This window comes from Ciconia boyciana, chromosome 9 (genome assembly GCF_034638445.1).
Source record: "Ciconia boyciana chromosome 9, ASM3463844v1, whole genome shotgun sequence".
Lineage (NCBI taxonomy): Eukaryota > Metazoa > Chordata > Aves > Ciconiiformes > Ciconiidae > Ciconia > Ciconia boyciana.
In genome coordinates, this window is record NC_132942.1 from 5,864,788 (window position 1) to 5,885,344 (window position 20,557).

Below are 20,557 nucleotides of genomic sequence, written 5' to 3' on the forward strand. Positions count from 1 at the left end.
TGGAGAGACAGGGCGAGAAAGAAACATAAACCACCCACAGAACTTGACAAAGGAGTGTTTTTATGCTGAATTCTCCCTTCTGCAAAATACTCCTAAGCCAGCAACAGGTTACCATTTTATTTTCAACAAGCCTATTTCAGAATAACCAGTTGGCTTAATTACAGTTCTGTGCTCTGGACCACAGAAACAGACTGCAGTCAAGAGAAGAGGCAGGCAGGACTGGTGGGTTGGGCTGGCACTGATGCTTGCGTATTCCTGCCAACATCAGGATCAGAGAGGAGGTAATGCTACAAACATGAGTTATTGCAGCTTTCTGGAGCACAGCAGCATCAGTACCTATCCTTTACGTCAGCTACGCGTTGGCCAAGAACTCTACCTGTTAGTGGTGCCTAGTCAACTCTTATTTATTAGGAATAAGAAATGTTTCTGACACTATTCTCTCCACCCTTTTGAGCTGAGAGCAGCAGAAGCATGCTGCTACTTGCTATCCAGTTGGAGTGGTCTGAGCATCATGTAGCTTTGAGTATTTAATATCCAAAATGTTAACTGCTACTGAAGGAAGCTCGTATCGTATTCCAAGCATGGCCATGTGCTCAGCAAGATGATCATTACTAGGTTGCTCAGGTTGTTCTCAAGAGTTGGAGAAGCTCTTTACAGACAATGAGTAGAGCTGCTGGCCATGAAGGATCAGCAGAAAGAAATGTCTTCAACTCTTCATGACTGACAGATGCAGACATCACAAAACTGAGATAACTGAGAGAACTGGTGGATGGGCTTTAAAGACAAGGACTAATTGGAAATGTCCTTGGGCAAAAGCCTCACGTGGAGCACAGGGTGTACCCTGCTGAGGAACATGGCCTCATGGGCTTTCCCAGACAGAAAAAGGAGCATCAGGCATGGGTGCAATGGGTGCTTGCTTTAATTTCAAAGAGCACGGTCACTTGGGAAAACAGTTTGCAGGCTGGCCTGCTACCAGCTCCTCTTCCAGCACAAAGACACACAGTGGAGAGATCCTCTGGCTGCTCCCAAGAGGAATAACTCCTCACTCCCCACCCAAATGGAATTTAGTAACGTCAAGTTGCCAGTAACATCAGTTTGTAATCTGTCAGGGTGAAACCAGAGCTGGCACGGAGCCCTCTTCTGTTACATCTGTACTGCGCAGCAGATGTACACCCTCCACGCAGTCCTCATCATCACAACAGGGACCTGGCCGGAGTGTGCCTTCCCATGAAGACCAACACACACCTGTGTTGCATCCCAAGCTGGATGCAGCCCAAGCGAAGTCTTGGAAAGTACTCCTGAATCCCAGGGTTTAGATACAGCCTTTCTCTTCTTCAGACTTTTGTAGACTGTGGATAGCCTTCAGTGTCAGGCATTGACAGCACTCATGGTACCAGAAGCCAGAGTCAGTGCTCTTCTCACCTACACAGGATCCCAGCTGCACACTGGAAGTAGCATCTCCTGCTACTTCACAGTGAAGAATAACATGCTCACGTCTACCCTGTTTCCATTACAGTCTGAGGCTGGAAACCTTCAGAACATCCCAAGTGCTTCAACTTTTGCTGCAACACCATAACTTTCATCCAGCTTTTCTAGCAGAAGGTTTCACATTGCTGAGGAACCTCTCATTTCACTCAAGGAAGACGCTCTCTTGAGCTGGGGTGGAACATGGGCCAAATAAGCAGGACGGAGTCAGGCTTTTTTTGCAAAATATAGCTGGTAAGTCTGAAATGAAGCAAGTCTCTAGAAGGCAGGTGGGACTTGTCTTGGAGAATGACAACACGTTATATTTGGAAGCAAATCACACAGGAGGAGTGAAAATTGAGTAAGGAAGACGTAAAAATAAATAATGTAAGTAATTTTTAGAACATTAAAAAACATTCTTCCAGTTTTTATCTGTTCCTGATGTATACTAGATCCAAGGAAGTGAGACTACTGGCCTTCTTCATGTAAATCCTCATTCAAACACATGGTCACACTTTGGATTTACAAAGACTGTCTTGGACCCAAACTACTGAACACCATCTAAATATTTCTCTGGTTTACATCCAGGTGTGTTTGCAAATCTCAGCATAGTTTATCAACCTCTACAAATAGAATGTTATTTTTTTAGTGGAAACTCAAATAGCGACATATTTGGTATTTTGTGAACATATTTTGTAAACAGGGGAATTAATTTCGGGGCAGGGGGGCAGGCACAGCACTGAAATCCAAGTCATCTACGGAACATAAAACATTTGGCTAAAAAACTTTTAGCTGAAAACCCAGTTCGCCTTCAAAAAGGAGTTTGGATGAGAAATCTTGGACCAGCCCTATCTGTGCAGTATCAAATTCTTCACTGTTTGGATGAAAAGCCAAAAAGCAGCATAAAATTGCTTGAAAGACATGCATATTAGCCAGTCTTTCAATAAATCCTTATCAAGAGATACAGTTTCACCTCGTTTTGTAGGGAATATGGCATAATAATATATAGACAACAGTAAACAAAGACTCAGCTAAGCCAGCCACCTAATAAAGAATGAAATGAGAGACACTTAGTGGACACAAAAAAGATTATTCAGAAATTAGAGCTCTTGAAGAGACTCACTGAAAATCGGTTGGGTGCACGGTTGCCTAGAAAGCTTTTCTGTGTGCGTTGGGGGAGAAATTAAAAAAAATCCTGCTTTTGCCCTTTTAAAAGCATTTCCTGCCTTCTTTAAGCTATGTTCACTAAGTGAAAACAACATTGTTCATTACCTTCAACATGCTGGTAATTACCTTGCCACAAAGTGACCCCCCATTGTACATGGCTGCATGCTGGACTCTATCAACTGATTTCACTTCATTGCCACATTAACAGTCAAAAGAAGCATACTACTGTTTAATATTTAAAGAAAATGTTTCGTTCTTAACTGGGAGAGTTCCTCTGAAGATGGCAGGCCTCAGCAGGTGGCTTAGGAGCTCAAATTTTAATTAAAATTTCTAACTCTAAATGCAAATCACAGCACTTACTAAGAAATGCTTCTCAGCATGGACACCTTTATAAGCACATGACAGAGCCTTTAGAAAGTGGACTCTGCAAAGGACAGGAGCATACACTGCAGGGGAAAATCCTGCATTAACCTACATGGACTAGATGACCTCACAAATCTTTCAATCTTTAATTTCTATGATCCACAATGGGAACAACTTTCTTCCAAACAACTAAAGGGCACCACCACTCTTCCATGCTGTCCCTTAAAAAAGGAAATTTGCATTTGCAGGATATGAGCTGTTTCTTAAATTAATTCTTGATTCTGCTCAGGCATAATCACTTGCAATTATAGTGCCTAGTAATATTTGAAAAACAATGATTTGTCCCAAAGGGCACCCATAAGCATTGGTACACAGCTATGCCCACGCCAGAGCAAAGGTGTGCAGCACTTGCTCAGGTTAGGCAAATAAATTATTGCTTTGTATGCAAAAAGTTGATTTTTAGCATTTATGCTTCACCAGGGCACCTACTGCTTTTAAAGAGCACCCATAAAGCCCCTCTTCTCTGCCCTTTTGGCTGGTTCCTTCTTTCCAGTGGACATGATTTTGGCGGGTCTGTATGGGTTTCTCTCACTTCAGATGCTGAAAGGCTGCAAGGCACCTTTCTTAGTGGTTGACAGGAGCAAGTTCATTGCCTCTTCCCCTTCAGGGAGAAGTTTTACTGCTCTGTCAATGGAACTGAGGCCACCTTGGCTCTTCCTGAAAGTCCTTTGTGTTCCCTTCACCTCCATCAAAGTATCACGCAGCTTCCCCTTCCCACCCCTCCTCTCCCATGGGCTGGCTAGCCCAGCCAGCCAAGCCATGCCAGCCTACAGCCACCCAAAAGTGCCAAACATGATGCCAGCCCAGCCCAAGAGCAGCTGTTTCCATTTCTCTCGTGTTTCATGTGGGTAGGAGGGTCCAATTTCACTTCCGTTGTGCTGCAACCCTGTTAATTCCTTCTCTCTTCTCTCCATCCATCTCTTTCTTGGACTCATGGGTATGCGCTTTTTGTTCTACTGAATTGCACCCATCTGTGGCCTGAAGCCAGGCCTTGATGTAGCCAATGGAACTGAATTGTTCCACATCCCATGGTTAACCTAGAAGTAATTAGAGACTCTATGTACTATTTGCTCTTATCCTTATTATTTTCATGGAGTTTGTGGTATTTTTAATGTTTCTGAATTAATTTATGGGATTCACCCACCTGAATTTGCAAGCAGGTCTCCCAGAGACTCCATTCACTGCGTCCTACTCTGCCACACACATGGCTCATGCATTTGAACACCTAGACCATAACAGCCATCTAGACTGAGTTTTGCCCAGCAGGCCACACACTGCTGTCTTCTGCCGCTTTCATGCTCCCAGAGAAGCTACACGTCCATAAACATTTGTATTTTCTTTAAATGTAAGGACTGTCCCTTGCTATCTCACCATATTGGCCAAATAGGCTGGATTCAACAGGAGCCATCTCTTGGCCCACAGATCCTGTGAACTTTGATGGGGATTCCAGTGGCATCAGTCAAACTGTGATCAGAGTCTGCTGCTCTGTCCCGGCTCGCTCCTGCCTGGGTCCCTGCTTTACAATGTCAGCCAGCTCAAGCACAGGGCCTGGGAACTCTTCTACACAGGACAGGAAGGTGTAAGCCAAACCCTTGTTAGATTCACTAATGAAAAAGATGACAAAATGCAAACATTCTTTCAAAAAAATTACCAGACTGAAGACATGTAAAGTAAGGAATGGAAAATTAGATTTCGGCACAGGTGATCAAGGACATAAGCAAATGGAGAAGATGAGACAAAAAAAGGACCATAAATGCCCTTTGGTGGTTCCACTTTCACAACCACTCATTTTCTTTGAGAAAGGAAGCCTTCATCAGGTACCTTCAGGCAACTGATGATCTTTTTTAGCTCCCCAGTGCAATCACTTGATGACTGGCTGCTTGCTCCACTCCCCGTTCACTGAACTACACATCCTGGAGCACTCCCTGACCCACTGCTTGGCCAAGATGGTTGGTCTCAGGCCACGATACTTCACTCCTCTGCTAGACTATAACTTGGGAGATCACAGCTCTGTGCTCTGTGACCACCACACTCAGTCTATGCTATTCCTCAGATCTTTCCATCTGTGAAATGGGGGTGTTATTCTCTTACAATGCAATGTATAGTAGATAAATTCCACTGATCACTCCAATGTGTCCCCATGCCACTGCCACAGGGGTACCTAAACTGAGAGATGTGGCTTTCAGGGAAACTACTAAAGGTTTTAACCATTAGAGGAGAACAAAGCTGTGAGAGTTCCCAGGAAGAGGCATGGAACAGGATGTGGCAAAAGGAGGAAAAGGAGGAACCAAGTGGGAAAATGAACTTAACATCTCCGCACAACATCCCAGGTCAGACATCCTCACCTCATCACACGGGGCTATCCTGTGAATCATGTCTTTCAGATGGCCAATCATTCGCTCTTCCTGAAAGTCATACGGGAATGTCTCTGTCCACTCTGTCAGCAACTGTAAGATTTTGGGTCCAAATTTTCTGATCCGAGCCTGAAATGGAAACCAGAATGATGGACAGGGATTGAAACGTGTTTACTCATTAAAGTCTCCCAGCAAATATGTATGTCACTCAATGTGGGGCCAGATTTTCAAAGAAGGCACTTATGGTTGCACCTGCAAAATCTGCACACATGCAAACAAATAGTGTGGTGCACAAATGATAATACATTTTGGCATGCAAAATACACCAGTACTTAGATGCATGCACAACTGTCTGTTTTACATGCAGATTTAAGTATTCTGCACATGCAATTGGCTCATTTATGGTTGGATGGACATTTTGTTGGTGCAACCTTTATACCTTCTTTAAAAACATCTGGCCTTTTTGCTGATTTGAACCATATGTTCTTCCCTTTTGTACTTACAACCCTCCTACATTTTCATCCTTCCCTGAAAAATTGATTGGAATGTATTTCTTGACCAACAAAGAGGTGTTTTTTGCTTCTTTGCTTTCTGGCTGTATGAAAAAACTGCTTAGTGACCAGTAGCAGATATAACACGAGGAAGAAAAGATGGACAAAACACCAGCACGTTAGTAACTTTACCTGGGTTACTGATAATGTTGCTCTCTTCCCACATGAGCTCAAGGTCATGATAGGACAAGGACACCCACTCACATAACACACCACTGGCACCCACTTTGCTTTTGGTGTAGATTTATCTGAGAATGCAGCAGTGGGAATAGTCAGGAAGATATGGGGCAAAGAGGGAAATGTGGGGAAGAGCACAACTGGTGCATTAGTATTGTCTCAAAAGACGTCAGTGCGGCTGCTTCCAAAGCTTTCATCCTCCATTGTCCAAGAACACGTGAAAAGGAAATTGCATTAAACAACAAACTGCATTTTCATTTACAGAAAACACAGACCAAAACAAACACCCTTCTTCTGCATCCTACGTACTGTAGCTAAAGTGTACCCTGTAATCAGGAAAAATTATACTCTTGAGCTCCACAGCTCTCTGCTTTTCAACCAAGGTGGTTAAAATGCATATTTCAGCTTTCCGCCAACAACAGGTTTCAATGAACCACATCTCTAAAAATAACTGCTGTCAGCTAGCATTAAGCTCATGCTCAAAGACCAGCAGGTGGCTGCTAAAGGGAAAGCTTTATTGGAAACTACAAAGGTCTAAGGGACATTTGCTCCAGCTGTGTAAACTGCTACTACGAATTTGAAGGAGAGGACTTTGTGCAAGTCACAGGACACGCCTCAGGGGACGGGAGGTTGCTTGTGTCCAAAGTTTCAACGTCAGCCCACTCTCAGGAACACAAAATCAGCTGTGTCCCACCAACTCTGCGTTACTACGGGCTAGTCCAAAATGCAGACTCACCTCAGGCAGATTGGGAGATCTTTGTAATAAGATAGCGTTTCTCATTTCTTGCAAAGTTTAATGAGCAGCAAAACTCTGCAATGCTCACATTTTAATCCTCCTAAATTTGCATCTGCCATAGCATCGGAGAACAGAACCCATCACACCTCAGAAAAATTGTTTTGGATGCTGCACCCCATACAGATATTCCTATTAACACGGACTGCACGGGCAACCCAAGTATCAGATTTCTATGTAGTCTGGCTATGCTCTCCATAGTGAGGGCAGAACTCCTGTTACTCATGCAACCAGTTGCCTGGGCAAAAACAAGCACGTGCGTTCAGATGTTGGTGATTCAGTATTTGATGCCAAAAATACTGTTTCAAAGCTGGAAAGGCTGATCTTGAGAATAATTTCAGAATTTGGGGTTTTTTGGAAAGTTGCAACTAACGCACGTTCTTCTCCCCTCCACTGCACCGAAGATGCATCTCCTGCTCCAGGTAATGTACGGGATAGGTCTTCATCAATGCACCGAGGAGCGCTTGGGTGGAATCCAGCACTGAAAAGGATCCAGTGGGACCCACCTCCACGGTAGCGTGTGTGGGACTGCCAGAGGATGCATCTGTGTTGTTACACACTGTATCGGTCTGGACAGTCCTAGGGCAAAACAGGAGGAGTGCCGACGCAGTAACAGCTTGGATTTTCTCATCCTATTAGCTTGTCACAGCTTCACTACTGCTTCAAGTCGTTCCTGGTGTGCCAGACAGTGCCGCTCTGCACCACGGCTGTGCGGACGATCTGTCAGTGCCGGCAACGGGAGGTTAGTGGGTAGCTGCATGCTGTTACGTAGCGTTCAAAGTGAGGTAAGGCCAAGAGGAAATATTACTGTACCAGAAGCAAGAAAGCAAAAAGGCAGACGCATTAAGTAAAAATGGGAAAGAGAGTGGTGTGTCGACATCTGCAGTTGACGGTGTGTGAGGTTTACATCCTACCTCCTTGCATCCCGCGGGCTTCATCAGAGCCTTAAAGAAGTTAAGAAGGAAAGTCACCTGGGAAGACTAAGACAGGGGGAAAGGGAAAATTAGAAGAAGATTTGAAGTGACTAGTGCCTGGAGCACTGCTCTTGGACAAGGATACTAGGATGCCTCAATGTCAGGATCTCAGTGGCAACCGTCATCCTTTACGAGAAAGTTTCATTCAATCCAAAGGGAGGCAAAGGACACACACCAGACCCCAGAATTCTCTGCCCTTTGAAAACATCTCACATTTTTGGGCTGTAAAGATAAACTAACCTTGTCCAGCACGGGGTCGTCCAGCCGCTGCTGCTCAATGCACTTGTGACAAACTCGGGACAAAAGCTCATGGGGTTCGATGAAGAGTCTGGAACTCAGCAGGAATGTAAAGATATAGGCTTTCTGCAGGAGAAAGACAAGCAGACCTGCTGTAAGCAGCCGCACAGTGGGTAATATTAGCCATAAAAGCCCTGAACTCCACAGTTTTTGCATTTCCACTGGGACAGATCTTTATGTCTAAAAGACATAGGGATTCCTGACCCTGAAAATGGAACTGGTTACAGTGGGTGCAGGAGGCAGTAGCATCTCCTTCCTCCACAGCATCCAATTCCAGCCTTTGGTTGCCCAAACCCTGTGCAAACACCCAGCAAAGACAGTCTGTAGGTCACTCTACAGGAGCGAGCCCAGGTGTAGGAGACAGCACAACCAGGGATGCACGGAGGCCAGCGGAAGTTAAACACGTAGACACTCAGGCACCTCGGTGTTGTACTGGGTCGTGAACTGCAGACGCCCACAGGTTAGTCACATCTTGCTATAGCCCTGCAGGTCTCACCCAGCCTGTTTTAAGGAATATTTCATTTATTCTACTAACTCCCCAAAATTCACTCCTATCAGCCAAGCCATATCAGATGCAGTCCCACAACTGTGAAGCTGTGGGAAGCAGGCCTGTTGGATAAATCCTTGGATTATTTAAAGTATTCCAGCAGTGAATTTAAAATATATGCAGGAATCCTCAGTTGTTTGCATTCTGACCCCTCCCAGCGCCTGAATTATCTTCTTTCCTCCAGACCTAGCCATGCTCCTGAGCAGCAGGTATAATATTACACATCACACATTGCTTAATGAAAATCTCACAGCCTAATCTGTCCATTACCTATTTTTATTGCCTTTCTGTTCTTTTTTTTAATTGATGTGCTTCTTTATTACTTATTTTTAGCTGATCAGAAACTGAGCTGCGGGTAATTTAAAACATGCTGTCTGCTCTGCATTGATAACTTTTGTAGTCTTCTAAACTGCCCAGAAGTCAATGCTACTCTGTGCTTTGAAATACAGCCTTTTCCATAGAGATATATTAGCACTTAAAAGTCTTCCAGTCAAACTCCGTCCTGAATTCCACTGAGGATGTGCAAAATCCAGTGAAGTCAATGGCTTGCAGGACCATAAACCTGCTTCCAGTTTAGATCCTCACACTGTTGGTGGAGAAACACTGAATATTCACTGATGGAGCACGGATTAGGATCCGGACTGTGCTGTCCAGTGATGGCAAAGTTGGTGTGAATATAACCCTAGGTAAATTATGAACCCATCAGAAGGAGCGTCTCTGCTGTCACTGAGGGAATGCTTTGTACATGCAAACAAACCTGGATGACTTCAGCAGCTACTGAAATTCAGCTAATTTAATGCCAGTTCAGACTTGAATTTTTTTGCTTCAGTCTTCATCTAAGCCTCTCTGGGATGCACTGCTATTTTTGAAGTGCTCCGACTGCTACATCACTAATTCATCACCACCACAGCCTTCCCCCCTCAGCCCGTTCTCTTATTTAAAGGCAGTATCAACTTTGGGATCTGCTTTTTCAGGGGAACAATTATAGAGCAGTGAAACAGCATTTAAAGCAATGCATCGATTTACCAAGCTTTAATTGTATGCAGCTTTTAAATTAGCCCTCTTAATTCAAGATTTAACACATTTGCACTTTTGCATAAAGTGCTGCCCCAATTCATCAAAATTAAACTGTTTATTATACTGTGAATTGCTTACTTCAGGGTAGTAATCAGTGGTAGGTATGAGATGCTGGATTAGAGCATCCAGAGATGCTGAGGTAAGGTTTCCATCCTGGAAGATCAGTCCTCCTTTTTCATCTTCTTTTGAAGTATGTAGATGAGGGCTGAAGCCACATGGGGTAAACATACTGGTAGAACTCAGCGTTTGGGGCATGCCTTCCTACAACAGACAGAAACTCACATCAGGGACAACATCCATCAGATTCACAGCCACATCTGTCTTCTGGCTGATTTGAAAAACACAAGCCATTAATGAGAGCTTCCTGTTCACAAAATTAACATGATCGCTTCATTATAAGCTCTTTTATTGTTGTCATTGGCAGATAATGCCTGCGATGGGAAATACACAGGAAAATGGGACATTCTGATTTATGCTTTTGGGCCAGGAAGGGACATCAGCTGCTTCGGGCTCCCACCCCCAATGTGATGTGTCTGTGATGATCCCCTTTTTGCTACCAGCCCTGGTCAGTCCCATGTAGGAGAGGCAAGATACTTGGGACTTGAATTCAGCAAGTTCCTGAGCAGAACAGAGCTGTTCGTTTGAACCTCTGTCCCCCTGAGAATGAGGCAGGGAGAATTTAGGGTGAGAGAGGGAGAGAAAAGAGGTGCCACCCAAGGCTTGCTCAGGATGGACCTTGAGAAATGCTCTGTGGCTCCCACGGGACAGGAGACGCGTCAGAAGTCAACTGGAGGAGGATGGAAAAATGAAGGGAGTTGGAGGCAACAGAGAACGTGGGAGCTGAAGAAGAGATTAAAGAGCAATGAAAAGAGAAATGAGGGAGAGGGAGAAGGCAGACACCTGCACTATTTTTGGAGCCTGAAGTTAGTCAGTCCTAGATCTATACTTAGGCACTAAATAAATGTTTCAAAAAGATTCTGAGCACTCATCGACTTCACTAGAGATGCAGAGTCCTCAGCACCTTTGAAAAGGAGGCCAGGCAAACTCGGAGCGTGTAGCCCAGTTTCCAGCTCCCTGTATTATCAGTTCTCTGGGCTCTCCGGGTTGCATTCTAGGCTCCATCTCAATTTTGTGGCTTACAATCAGGTTTTAATGTTTCTTCTGTTGAGCAAAGTTGGTTTGTTCCTGAATTGGTGCAAGGGATGACAGATTTTGCCCTGAGAGCTTTGAAGCATCTCCAGCTGCCTCTGAACCCCCCCCAGAAGCTGCTCTGCTCTCAACACGAGGCAGCGTTATAGGATGCAGACTGGGAAGAGGACAGTGCATGCTCACTCCCAGGTCAGCAAATATATCATCCAGAGCAAGGGACCCCTCTGTGACCTGATAATTTGCTTCTAAATTTGATTTTACTTGGTGCGAGGGAGGATGGGAAAGAGATGAAGGAAGGGAAGAGTCCTAGAGCCAACCTCTACCCCCCTGAGCAGCTACAAAACATTTTCCAGGACTCCAGCTCTCCCTCCTGAGCATAACCTCTGTCTGCTGGAAGAGCAAGATCTGCACCCTGCAGCCCTCTGAGCCGGCACCAACCTCCCACGTAGGAAGGCACAGGGCTTCAGCGTGCCGAGTCGTCCTGCCTGCTGGTGCTCGGTCACAGGCAGTCAGCAGATACGCCTTATTCTCCAATATATTTCTCTGCTCTATTCTTTACCCTGTTCCATCTAGTATTCTGCCTCTTCACCATCCCACACGACTTCAAAAGCTGCCCCATGGATTCAGCTTAAAAACTTGAGTTTGCGTTTCTCCCTTACATATGTCAGTAAAAGTGCTGTGACCCAGACAGTCAGCTCAGCTTTAGTTACAAGTACGTTGTATTTACTCCTGCAAATATCCTTGTGTGCAAAAAGCACCGCTCTGCCTGGCACAACCCATCTACTCCCCCAAGCTCAGGCTGCTGCAACTTTCCAACTCAGAGCAACCTTGGGCCGCTGAGCACGAGAAGGGCAGTGTGCCTGTGAGCCAGGCAGGCTGTGAAGCCCTGGGAGAGGCTGGGAGCTGGGTCCCAGCACCGTGGGAGATCAGCCTTTACGAGCAAAACTTGGGTGACTTCATCCTTCAAAGGAAGGACCATTCCCCGGGAGCCAGCGGTTCGGTTATTGCATCTTATCTCCTTCTGGGAGGCTCACACGGGCTGGGAGCGCGGGCTGCCTCCGGGATTTGCAATCAAACAAGAAGGAACCCAAATGTCAAAACCAACAAATTCCTGCCTTGACTGAAAAATAAAATAGAAGTCAGGGATTTTAGTTTCGTTTAAAGACCAGAATATCTGAATGTCATCTGAGCCAGAATGGAAGTTGAAGTATCTAGTTTTAATGAATGTGCAGATGTGCGTGTTAATAAGGCTCCGAGAGCAAGTAATTGCTGCTTTTTGTACACAGCTCAGACTGTGTAGTAAATGGGAAAGACTGCCAAATCCCATTTGTTACTTCTAACACGCTCTACATTACGTCTTGTTTCTATGGCAATAATCCCAAGAAGGATTGCATGTCCATATAGATCAAGAAATAAATCTCATGGACATATAGCTGTCTAGATGAGGAAAAGAAAAAGTTAAAACAGCTGTGAACTTACAAGACACATCCTGGCTTCAGCATAAAACAGAACTCAAAGTAATAATTTATTCAGTGCAATCCTTCACTGTCAATGCCATTTTTATCATCAAATAGAAACGTATCTAAACAGGATATTGCCTGAACTTTTGCATCTCATTACATGAGAAATCTTGCCGAAATACATACTAATGCTTCTTAAGAAAAAGTTACCTTTTTAAAAAACTAAATAAAAAGAGCAGTACAACTGTCACTGAGACATCCGTCTTGGGTATTGTTAAGAAATTAAATTTTACTTTTTATTCTGAAGTTCCTGGTCTAATCTCAAATTTTCGGGCAAGGCCTGTGTCATATCTGAGCTGGTGCCTGGTTGCCCCCTTACTTGCCACTGAAGAAGACCTGAAGGTTTTAACTTCATGCCTTTTTGCTCACTGTTGGCTGATACTGTTATGTTCACAGCAGGATGAAGGCCAACTGTACAGAGACTAAAAACCCCTTGCACTACTAAGCTTGATAATAACTAACATTAGTATTTGGCAGACAGGAATTTAGGACAGGGACTTCTCTGCTCACAACACCTCATTTCTTTTTCTGTTCATGCAGTTTCCAAAGTACTCTTTTCAAAAGCACTAAATAGAAACAAGATCTTGCTTTGAAAGAGCCCAAATATGTGATTGCCTGCAGTAGGCAGAAGACGAGGTTATGCTGTCAATCACTCGCAGAATACAGAAACAACAAGGGAAGCACTGAGAGAGGAAAACAAACAAGCAAACAACCTCAAGGAGATTTGTCTTATTGTACTGACAGTGGTTTGGATGATGGAAAAGGTAGGTGGTGTAGACAGAGCCAGGCCCTCCTCCGAAGAGCAGAGTGACAGCAAGAGAGGCAACGCCCCCAGGCTGTAGAAGGGAAATTCCAGTTGAACGTAAGAGAAAATCCTCCCCTGAGCACTGCATGAAATTGGAAGAGGGACCTGGAAAGGATGTTCCATCTCCATCCTGGGAGATTTTCAAAACTCAACTAGACGAGGCCCTGAGCCACCTGAGCAAACTTTGAAGTTAGCCCTGCTTCAAGCGAGAGCTTGGGCTAACAACCACGAGAGGTTCCTTCTGATTAACTTTTCTGTGATTCTAATACATGTCTTTCTTAAACTGTTGCAGCATTGCCCCATTTCTGGGCTTTTTAATATAACCCATAGCAAGTAAAAATCTAGTCCAGATCATGAGATATTTGTAAAGAAGTCCATGTTGGGTATAAAAACTTTTTCCACTTTCCCTGGAAAGAACAGCCCGCACGTGGTAAAAATGGCCCAAAACTTCACTTAAAGACCGCCTGGACTTAACCTGAAATCAATGAGATTTAAGCATGTGAAAATTCAGCAGATAAGTGCTTCCCTAAACTTTAGTCCAATTCAACATACAATGTTTTGCTGTACCTCTCATTTCAGAAGGAAATCAGATGCCAGCTTCAACCAAAATTTGCAGGATGATACAGAGATCTCAAAAGCAGCCGAGTTCCTCCACGTGCCATAAAGCTGAGCAGCTGGGTAGAGGAGAAAGACCCAAACTATTGACCTCCTGGGCAGAGAGCAGCGATGTGAGCTGACCCGTCGCTGGACTCGAGGACTTGTATGGAGGTGAGAGACCTTACAAATACACTACCTGAAGGAACAGCATCCACCAACCTTCCTAAGTATAGGGAAATCTAATATTGCGAGAAAAAGCCAAACCCCCAAGTTTCACAAGTTCTGCTGCTCTTATGCATACTTACTAAGACTGGGAAATTTCCAGCAGTAAACATGGAGGGCTGGTGCCCTGACTTTGGAAGCATATACTGCTGTACACTGGTCCCAAAACCAGACTTAACGCCTGTGGGTTCAGAAGGAGCAGAGGTGTTTTGCTAACAGCACACAGGCTCTTGTGGCACTGACAAGGGTAAAATATAATGTGTGGCTTGAAGGACCGCTGTGATAAATGGTGCTCTGGAGGGAGCGCTGCTGGTGGGGGGATCTTAGTGAAGGGCAGACTTCCACACCCTGCCATACAAAGTGACTGATGATACAGGTGGCTGCACACATACGGCATTTAAACTATCCCTGTGCTCTAAAGGACTGAGAGCTGGAGATATGAAAATGTCTCTGCACTGGTTAAAAAAAAAAAGAAAACAGAAAATGCAAGGGGAGACTGTTTCTGGGACTGGTTTCTATGACACAGGACCTTCCATGTGGGAGAAGGCAGGGCATGTGGCTCCCTCCTTGCCTACAGAAAAACAAGGTTATAAAATGGAAAAAAGCAGGTTGGACTCAGCACTGACATCTGCACCAAGGCAATGCAAAATGCTACTGAGCCAGTGCCGCAGCATTTTGCATTTAATTTACCGAAATGTTCAGACCACCAGCAGTGCCACAGTGCAACCAATAATCCCAGTTCTGTGCAGGTGGTGCTGAGCAAGAAGGCACAGGAAAGGTCCCTCCTCAGTAAGCGTTGGGGCACTTTGCAGTAAGATGTCCTGGTGATCCTCTATCCCTAGGAATGAGGAGGACAACGGTGTCACACCGGACCATAGCGGGCTCCTCAATGTTCTCCCAGATCTTGGGGTTGGGTGTTCAGCCAAGGATTCTCTGACTGGGAAATGCAACAGCTTGAGCAACAGCTCGTTCAACTGTGGCTTTTTTGGATGATAAAGTTGGGTTTGCTGGAAGCGAGCCCATTGCCACTGCAGAGGAAATGCACTTCTGGGGTGTTATGGTAATAAATGGAACAGGGGATCTTCTGCTGTATTTATTTCTACCCCTACTCCTTTCTGCTGTTCTTCTGTTTCATCATTCATAATTCTTAGCTTTTATTGGCTATTACAAAGTGCCTTTTCTTTACATACTTTTAATATATTTCATGCGTTCATAAGATTGGAAAAGAAATTTAAAAATAATGGCAATATACTGCTTTTTAATCTTTCTCCACTGGCCGGGACTGCTAAGCATTCCAACACAGTGATGAAAATAGGCAATCCATAGGCACTTCTCACTAGAAATTACACTGCTTACACAAAAATATTTAAGGACTTGATTCACTGAGCCAAAGCATGAGACCAAACGATCACCAATGCTTAGGAGAAAAGCCACCCACAAACTCTGCACCCATCTACAACTGCAAGTGCCTTAAAACCTCTGGAAAAACAGTGCCCAAACCTGGAAAACTGAGCTGGGCATGGCTTAAAGAAAGGACTGCCTAACCATGCACATAACATGGGCTGGCCAATCTGCAGCAAGAGAGGCTCGATGTGCTAGAGGATGGCTAACAGGCTGCCAGCTCTGCCTTGCTGGTGCCAGCCAGGTGACCTGCGGCAGAGCCACGAGGGTAAATACCCCACCAGCATTCCCCAGCTTCACCACCTGCTGTTGCAAACGTCCCTGTGGCAATGCTTACGTGGACACGAAATGTTCAGGAAACATTTAATGTGTTTTTCAGCAGCTTTGATGTGATAAGTGTTTTATCCTTTTATCAAAAACTTAATCACACTGTTTACTTTTGATCTTCATTTCATGTCTGCCTTCCATCTGCTCTGCCTCTCTCAAGGGGAAACAAGAGCTGGTACCATGTGACGAATGGAGCGGGGCTGCAGACTTATCTTCCCACCCACTTAACTTTCAGATTAACAAAATAAATAAAACCCTTCCCACTTCAGGGATGAAAGGCACAAGCTTTTGACAATCTCCCACCAGAATTACAGGAGCTAGAGAGGACGGCAAGGGAAGGTGTGGAGGTTGGTGTGTCTGTCTGTGCCATGAGGGAGGCTCCAGTTTCACTCGCTATCCTTGACCACGATGGTGGGCTCCTCCTTGCAAGAACTCAGGACGTGCAAGTCAGTCCTCAGTGAGCATGAGCAGGGGATAAATCAAGGGTATGGGAGACTCAAGGTCAAGCATAATTTTGCAAGGCACGGACTTTAACAAATATACCTAATCTAGAGTGAGTTGGACTGGTTCTTACTCCCATCTGGGAACACAGGTGGGACACATCTCCCATCCCGTCCCATCTCAATCCTGCAAAAGTCTTTACTGATCCAACCAACCAGACAGTTCAAGGAAGTGAAGATGGTTCACCCTAAAACATTTTGGAAAAACATCTTGGAGAATTCTTGGCCAGCTTTAGTAACCAAACCTATTATCCAACCATTGCTAATCTCTTTACATGACATTGGAAGAGCTTTGCTGAAGGATTTGCTCTGCTCCAAAAGCATCAGGAACTAAGGGATGGAATAGCAGGAAAAGAGAAAGAATCACAAGCAACCAGCATCTTCTCTAGATGGATGTTGGCCCAAATGATCTAACGGACTGCACAGCCCTGCAGCTCAGAGCAGACATACAGATCTCTTCTTCAATGTTTAGTTGCAATCCCGCCAGAACCAAGGCCTCGTTTGTTCCAATTCACATACAGACGAATCCTGCTCCAACAAAAGTCACTACTGCGATGGACAAACAGCAGGATTGGAAACTGGAGCCAAAGGTGATCTACTTAATGCCACAGATGGGAGAAGAACCAACTCCCTGTCCTATTCATTGGGCTTTGAGGTCCAAGCTATAACCAGAGTTAGCATCTAGGTAGCTTGGCAAAGACTTTGACTCCCGAACTGAGACTCAAGCAGGTAATGACTGAAGGAGCAGAAACAATTGTGCTGTGGAGCAGGTTGCACAGTGCAGGCGAGTTTCGAACCCTCCGCATCGACAACTTCGCACACAGCCTGAACACACAAACTAGAGCCAGAAGGGTTTAGCTGTCCGTAGATGCATTATTTGGCATGAAGAAGCTTTTATCAATGATGCTTCTCGTCTCTGCCACATGCTTCCTCCGGGTCAGGACACGGCATGAGTCCTTCAGCTGTTTCCCATGAAGCACTCGCTTTCTGCCCCATCCCCTGGAGAACAAACCCTGCTCTGTGCTCTCAGCTGGGACAGCACAAGACACTGTTGGGTCTCATCTGCCTTGGTACCTGCCCACTGCTGTCATACAAGCCTTAAATACTAGTGGGCTCAGCAGAAACTTCAGTAATAGATGCTAATTTTTCTTTGCATTACTTTCAGTAATTTTCCAGCTATTCATCTTTGCAGACAAAAAAAAAAAATTCAGAAGATAATAATAATGAGCTAAAATTCAGATTTTTCTCTATTTCTTTTGCAGGGAGGGAAGCAGAGCAAAGAGGAGAGAAAGAATTCTAATGTTTCAGAAAACAAAAGGAAAACCACTGCAAAGTAATTGCTTCCAGTTGTCAAGGCCGTGGTTATAAATGTTTTCTCAGCAAGAGTACCTGGCGTTAACAAACTCAGTGTATTTGATGCTGATGTAATTAGGAAACTAGTAGCAGACATAACTTTCTTTTCACCTTTTCAACAGGCCATAAAACATTCAATTTACAGTCCGTGAAGTTGTGAGATTGCAGAAAACTCAACCTGTCAATCCCAATACTGTTAGAAATGGTTAAATGAGCAATATAATAAACTACACAACTTAGAAACACAAAAGAATCACAAGGGAAAAGAACCATGGGATGGGAAAGGTGGGGAAAAACACTTAACTGCAATATTCTCCAAACTCAGTAACAACGATTACATCTTAGAGCAGGCTGGCTCCCTCCCCTTTCCTACCCATTCCTTGCAGCAGCTGAGGCACTTTACTGAGATTCCCATGAATGAGACTGCAAGAGCAGCAAGCGAATTTAAGGGTTTTGGGTATCTAATCAGAATTAGATGACAATTCTATTTCCTTTGATCCCACCTAGTTCTCATCTCTTACTTATCTCCCCTCCCAAATCACTTCCCTAAGGAATTCACCCCCACAGTCCCCTTGTGTGGAGCCTCCTTCGGGTGCTGCAGATCAGGACGGGAAGGAAAAATCCTGATCTTCTTCTGCAAGATTTCTTTGGGGGTGATGAAATTCCTCTAAATACCTGGTTTGGCCCAAACTGAAGTGCTCCGAACTGTCCTGGGAGTTGGTGGGGCCTGAAGTTCAGGTGAGTGCTGCTGCCCAGCCCCATTCCTGGGGAGGAGGGGCAGGGCATGGCGAAGCCCCATCCTCAGCACAAGGTGGGGAAGGGGATGCACTGGGAAGCTCTGACCTGGGAGAACAGGCTACAGGAGCAACCGAGCTGCAGCTCCCATGGGGCACTGGGGAAGCACCTAAAGCACAAACCCTCTTCATCCAGTTTTTCAAGGAAAAACTGAAACCAAAGTGACCTCTGCTGTAAAATGCAGCTACAACTCACACACTGAGCAATTCTTGATGGGCTTCCAACTTCCCCATGAAAAAGCATTCTAATCCAAAAGAGCAATTCCAAAGATTCAGACCAGAAACTGGACCCAGCACCTCCAAGCCAGCATTTACATTGCCCCAGAACATGCAGAGAAGCCCTCAGGTCTCCATCTTCGCCCTTCTAGCACTTGGGCGAGTCACGGAGCAAAGGCTAACATTCACGACAAGCACAAAAACAATCCCGGCTCCTTCCTTTGCAGAAGGGCCCAGTGCGAGCAGCGCCTGCAGCGTAACTTCATTCCCCTAAAGACATTGCAAGGTGACAGGAAAAAGATTCAACTCAAACCTTACAGAAATTACTGGGCTCTGCATCTCACATATTTACTCTGGGCTAGAACAAGAGCTTTTATTCTCTGAGATATGCACACAGCTGCATTCAAAGCCAGCCAACAGGAGAGGCATGCGTACGTCGAGCAGCTGAATTTTTTCCATCATGTCAGTGAGAATGATCACAGCTACTCTTGTGCTAGAGGTTTATGAGAAATATCTTGCAGTCAAAATACTACAGTGAAAAACCAACTATGCTAACCAATTACCTCGAAATCTGACGGACATGCCTCAGAAAGAGGCCCAATTTATAGGTAAAGAGGCATTAAATCAATTACCAGCATGATGCAAGCAGGAACAAGGTCACCTTGCTGAAGGAATATTTCTGTTTATGCTCATGTCGGAGTATTTTGTTCAATAGAGAAAAATGGAAATCTGATTAACATGAATTTGGTAGACTGGTCTGAAGTAGAATGTAAATCAGAAATGAGAAAATTTATGGCCAATTAAATTGAACTCCAATCAAAATCCCATTCAGGCAACAGTTCCCTGGGGGCTTCAATTTGTTAGTGCCACATTTTTTTAATAACTTTCTTTTTCATGTAACATCAGCAATAATAAAAGCCCTTCAATAACAAGCAGAGCCGCAAACATGTTATTTATCTTAAAATGCCATCATTGCCTGGAATCAGAAAGCATTGAAAGGATGCACCGTAATCGCTCAGGAACAACTCCCCATAAAACTGCAATGGGTGTAAAGCTTTTTGCCTTAGTCTCAGAACAATTTCTCTTTTCATTAATCTGGTTCAAGTCTGAAGTATTTCTCCTGAGTAAGAGTGAGTTGGCATTGACCCTGGCACAAGACTGAACGCAGCCTCTGATGTCTCAGACACTTTCCCAGTATTGCATGTGCAAGTGAAGTCCAGGGCCGGTGGCATATCTGGGCCTCATCATTATCAGATTTTTAGTAATATTAGAAGGAGAATGCCTACCAATATATTTCAGATGCCCTTGACAGTATTCAAATGTATGCTAAAGGCAGCAGTCTGGATTTCTCTCACTTCAGGCTAGGAAATCTATTTTCTGCTCTAATGTGCCTCTCTCCCTTTACGCCTCCCCCTTCCTCCTGAGTTCCTGGTAAAACCCTTAGACAATATAAAAACTATTCTGGTGTATGGGATTTTTTTTTTAATTTTTTAAGAAAAATTTATCCTTTTTCTTTCCTTAAGGAAAAGGAAATTTCCTTTCCTTAAGGAAAAGGAAATCATTCCTTTCCTTAAGGAAAGGAAAAGGATAAATAGAACATAAATGGAACAACGAAAATGTGAGTGCTTAGTGTGGGAATGAATTGCTATACCTTTTGTTAAACACAGAATTGCACAATTTGCCCCGAGTGAAGTCAGAGCTCAACGAGGCATGGACGGAGAGGGAAATCCCGGAACAAAACCACGCAGGCAGCGTTCCCAGAAACCACTGACATCAACAGGAGCCTTTTGGCTCCGTTCAGTCATCGCTGACGGGCCACCACTGTGACCGCCTGGAAATCAGTCAATGC

General features: G+C 44.6%; 1 protein-coding gene across 1 annotated transcript in view; it reads right to left on the reverse strand.

The window, feature by feature from the left end:
- RASGEF1C (RasGEF domain family member 1C) overlaps window positions 1-20,557 on the reverse strand; it is a 75,530-nt gene that overhangs the window by 18,952 nt on the left and 36,021 nt on the right. Inside the window, exons 2-4 of the mRNA XM_072872142.1 lie at window positions 9,903-10,085; window positions 8,144-8,266; window positions 5,400-5,537 (exon numbers count right to left, since the gene is read on the reverse strand). Coding sequence (XP_072728243.1) covers window positions 5,400-5,537; window positions 8,144-8,266; window positions 9,903-10,079 — 438 coding nt within the window. The 5' untranslated portion in view covers window positions 10,080-10,085. The remainder of the gene's footprint in view (window positions 1-5,399; window positions 5,538-8,143; window positions 8,267-9,902; window positions 10,086-20,557) is intronic.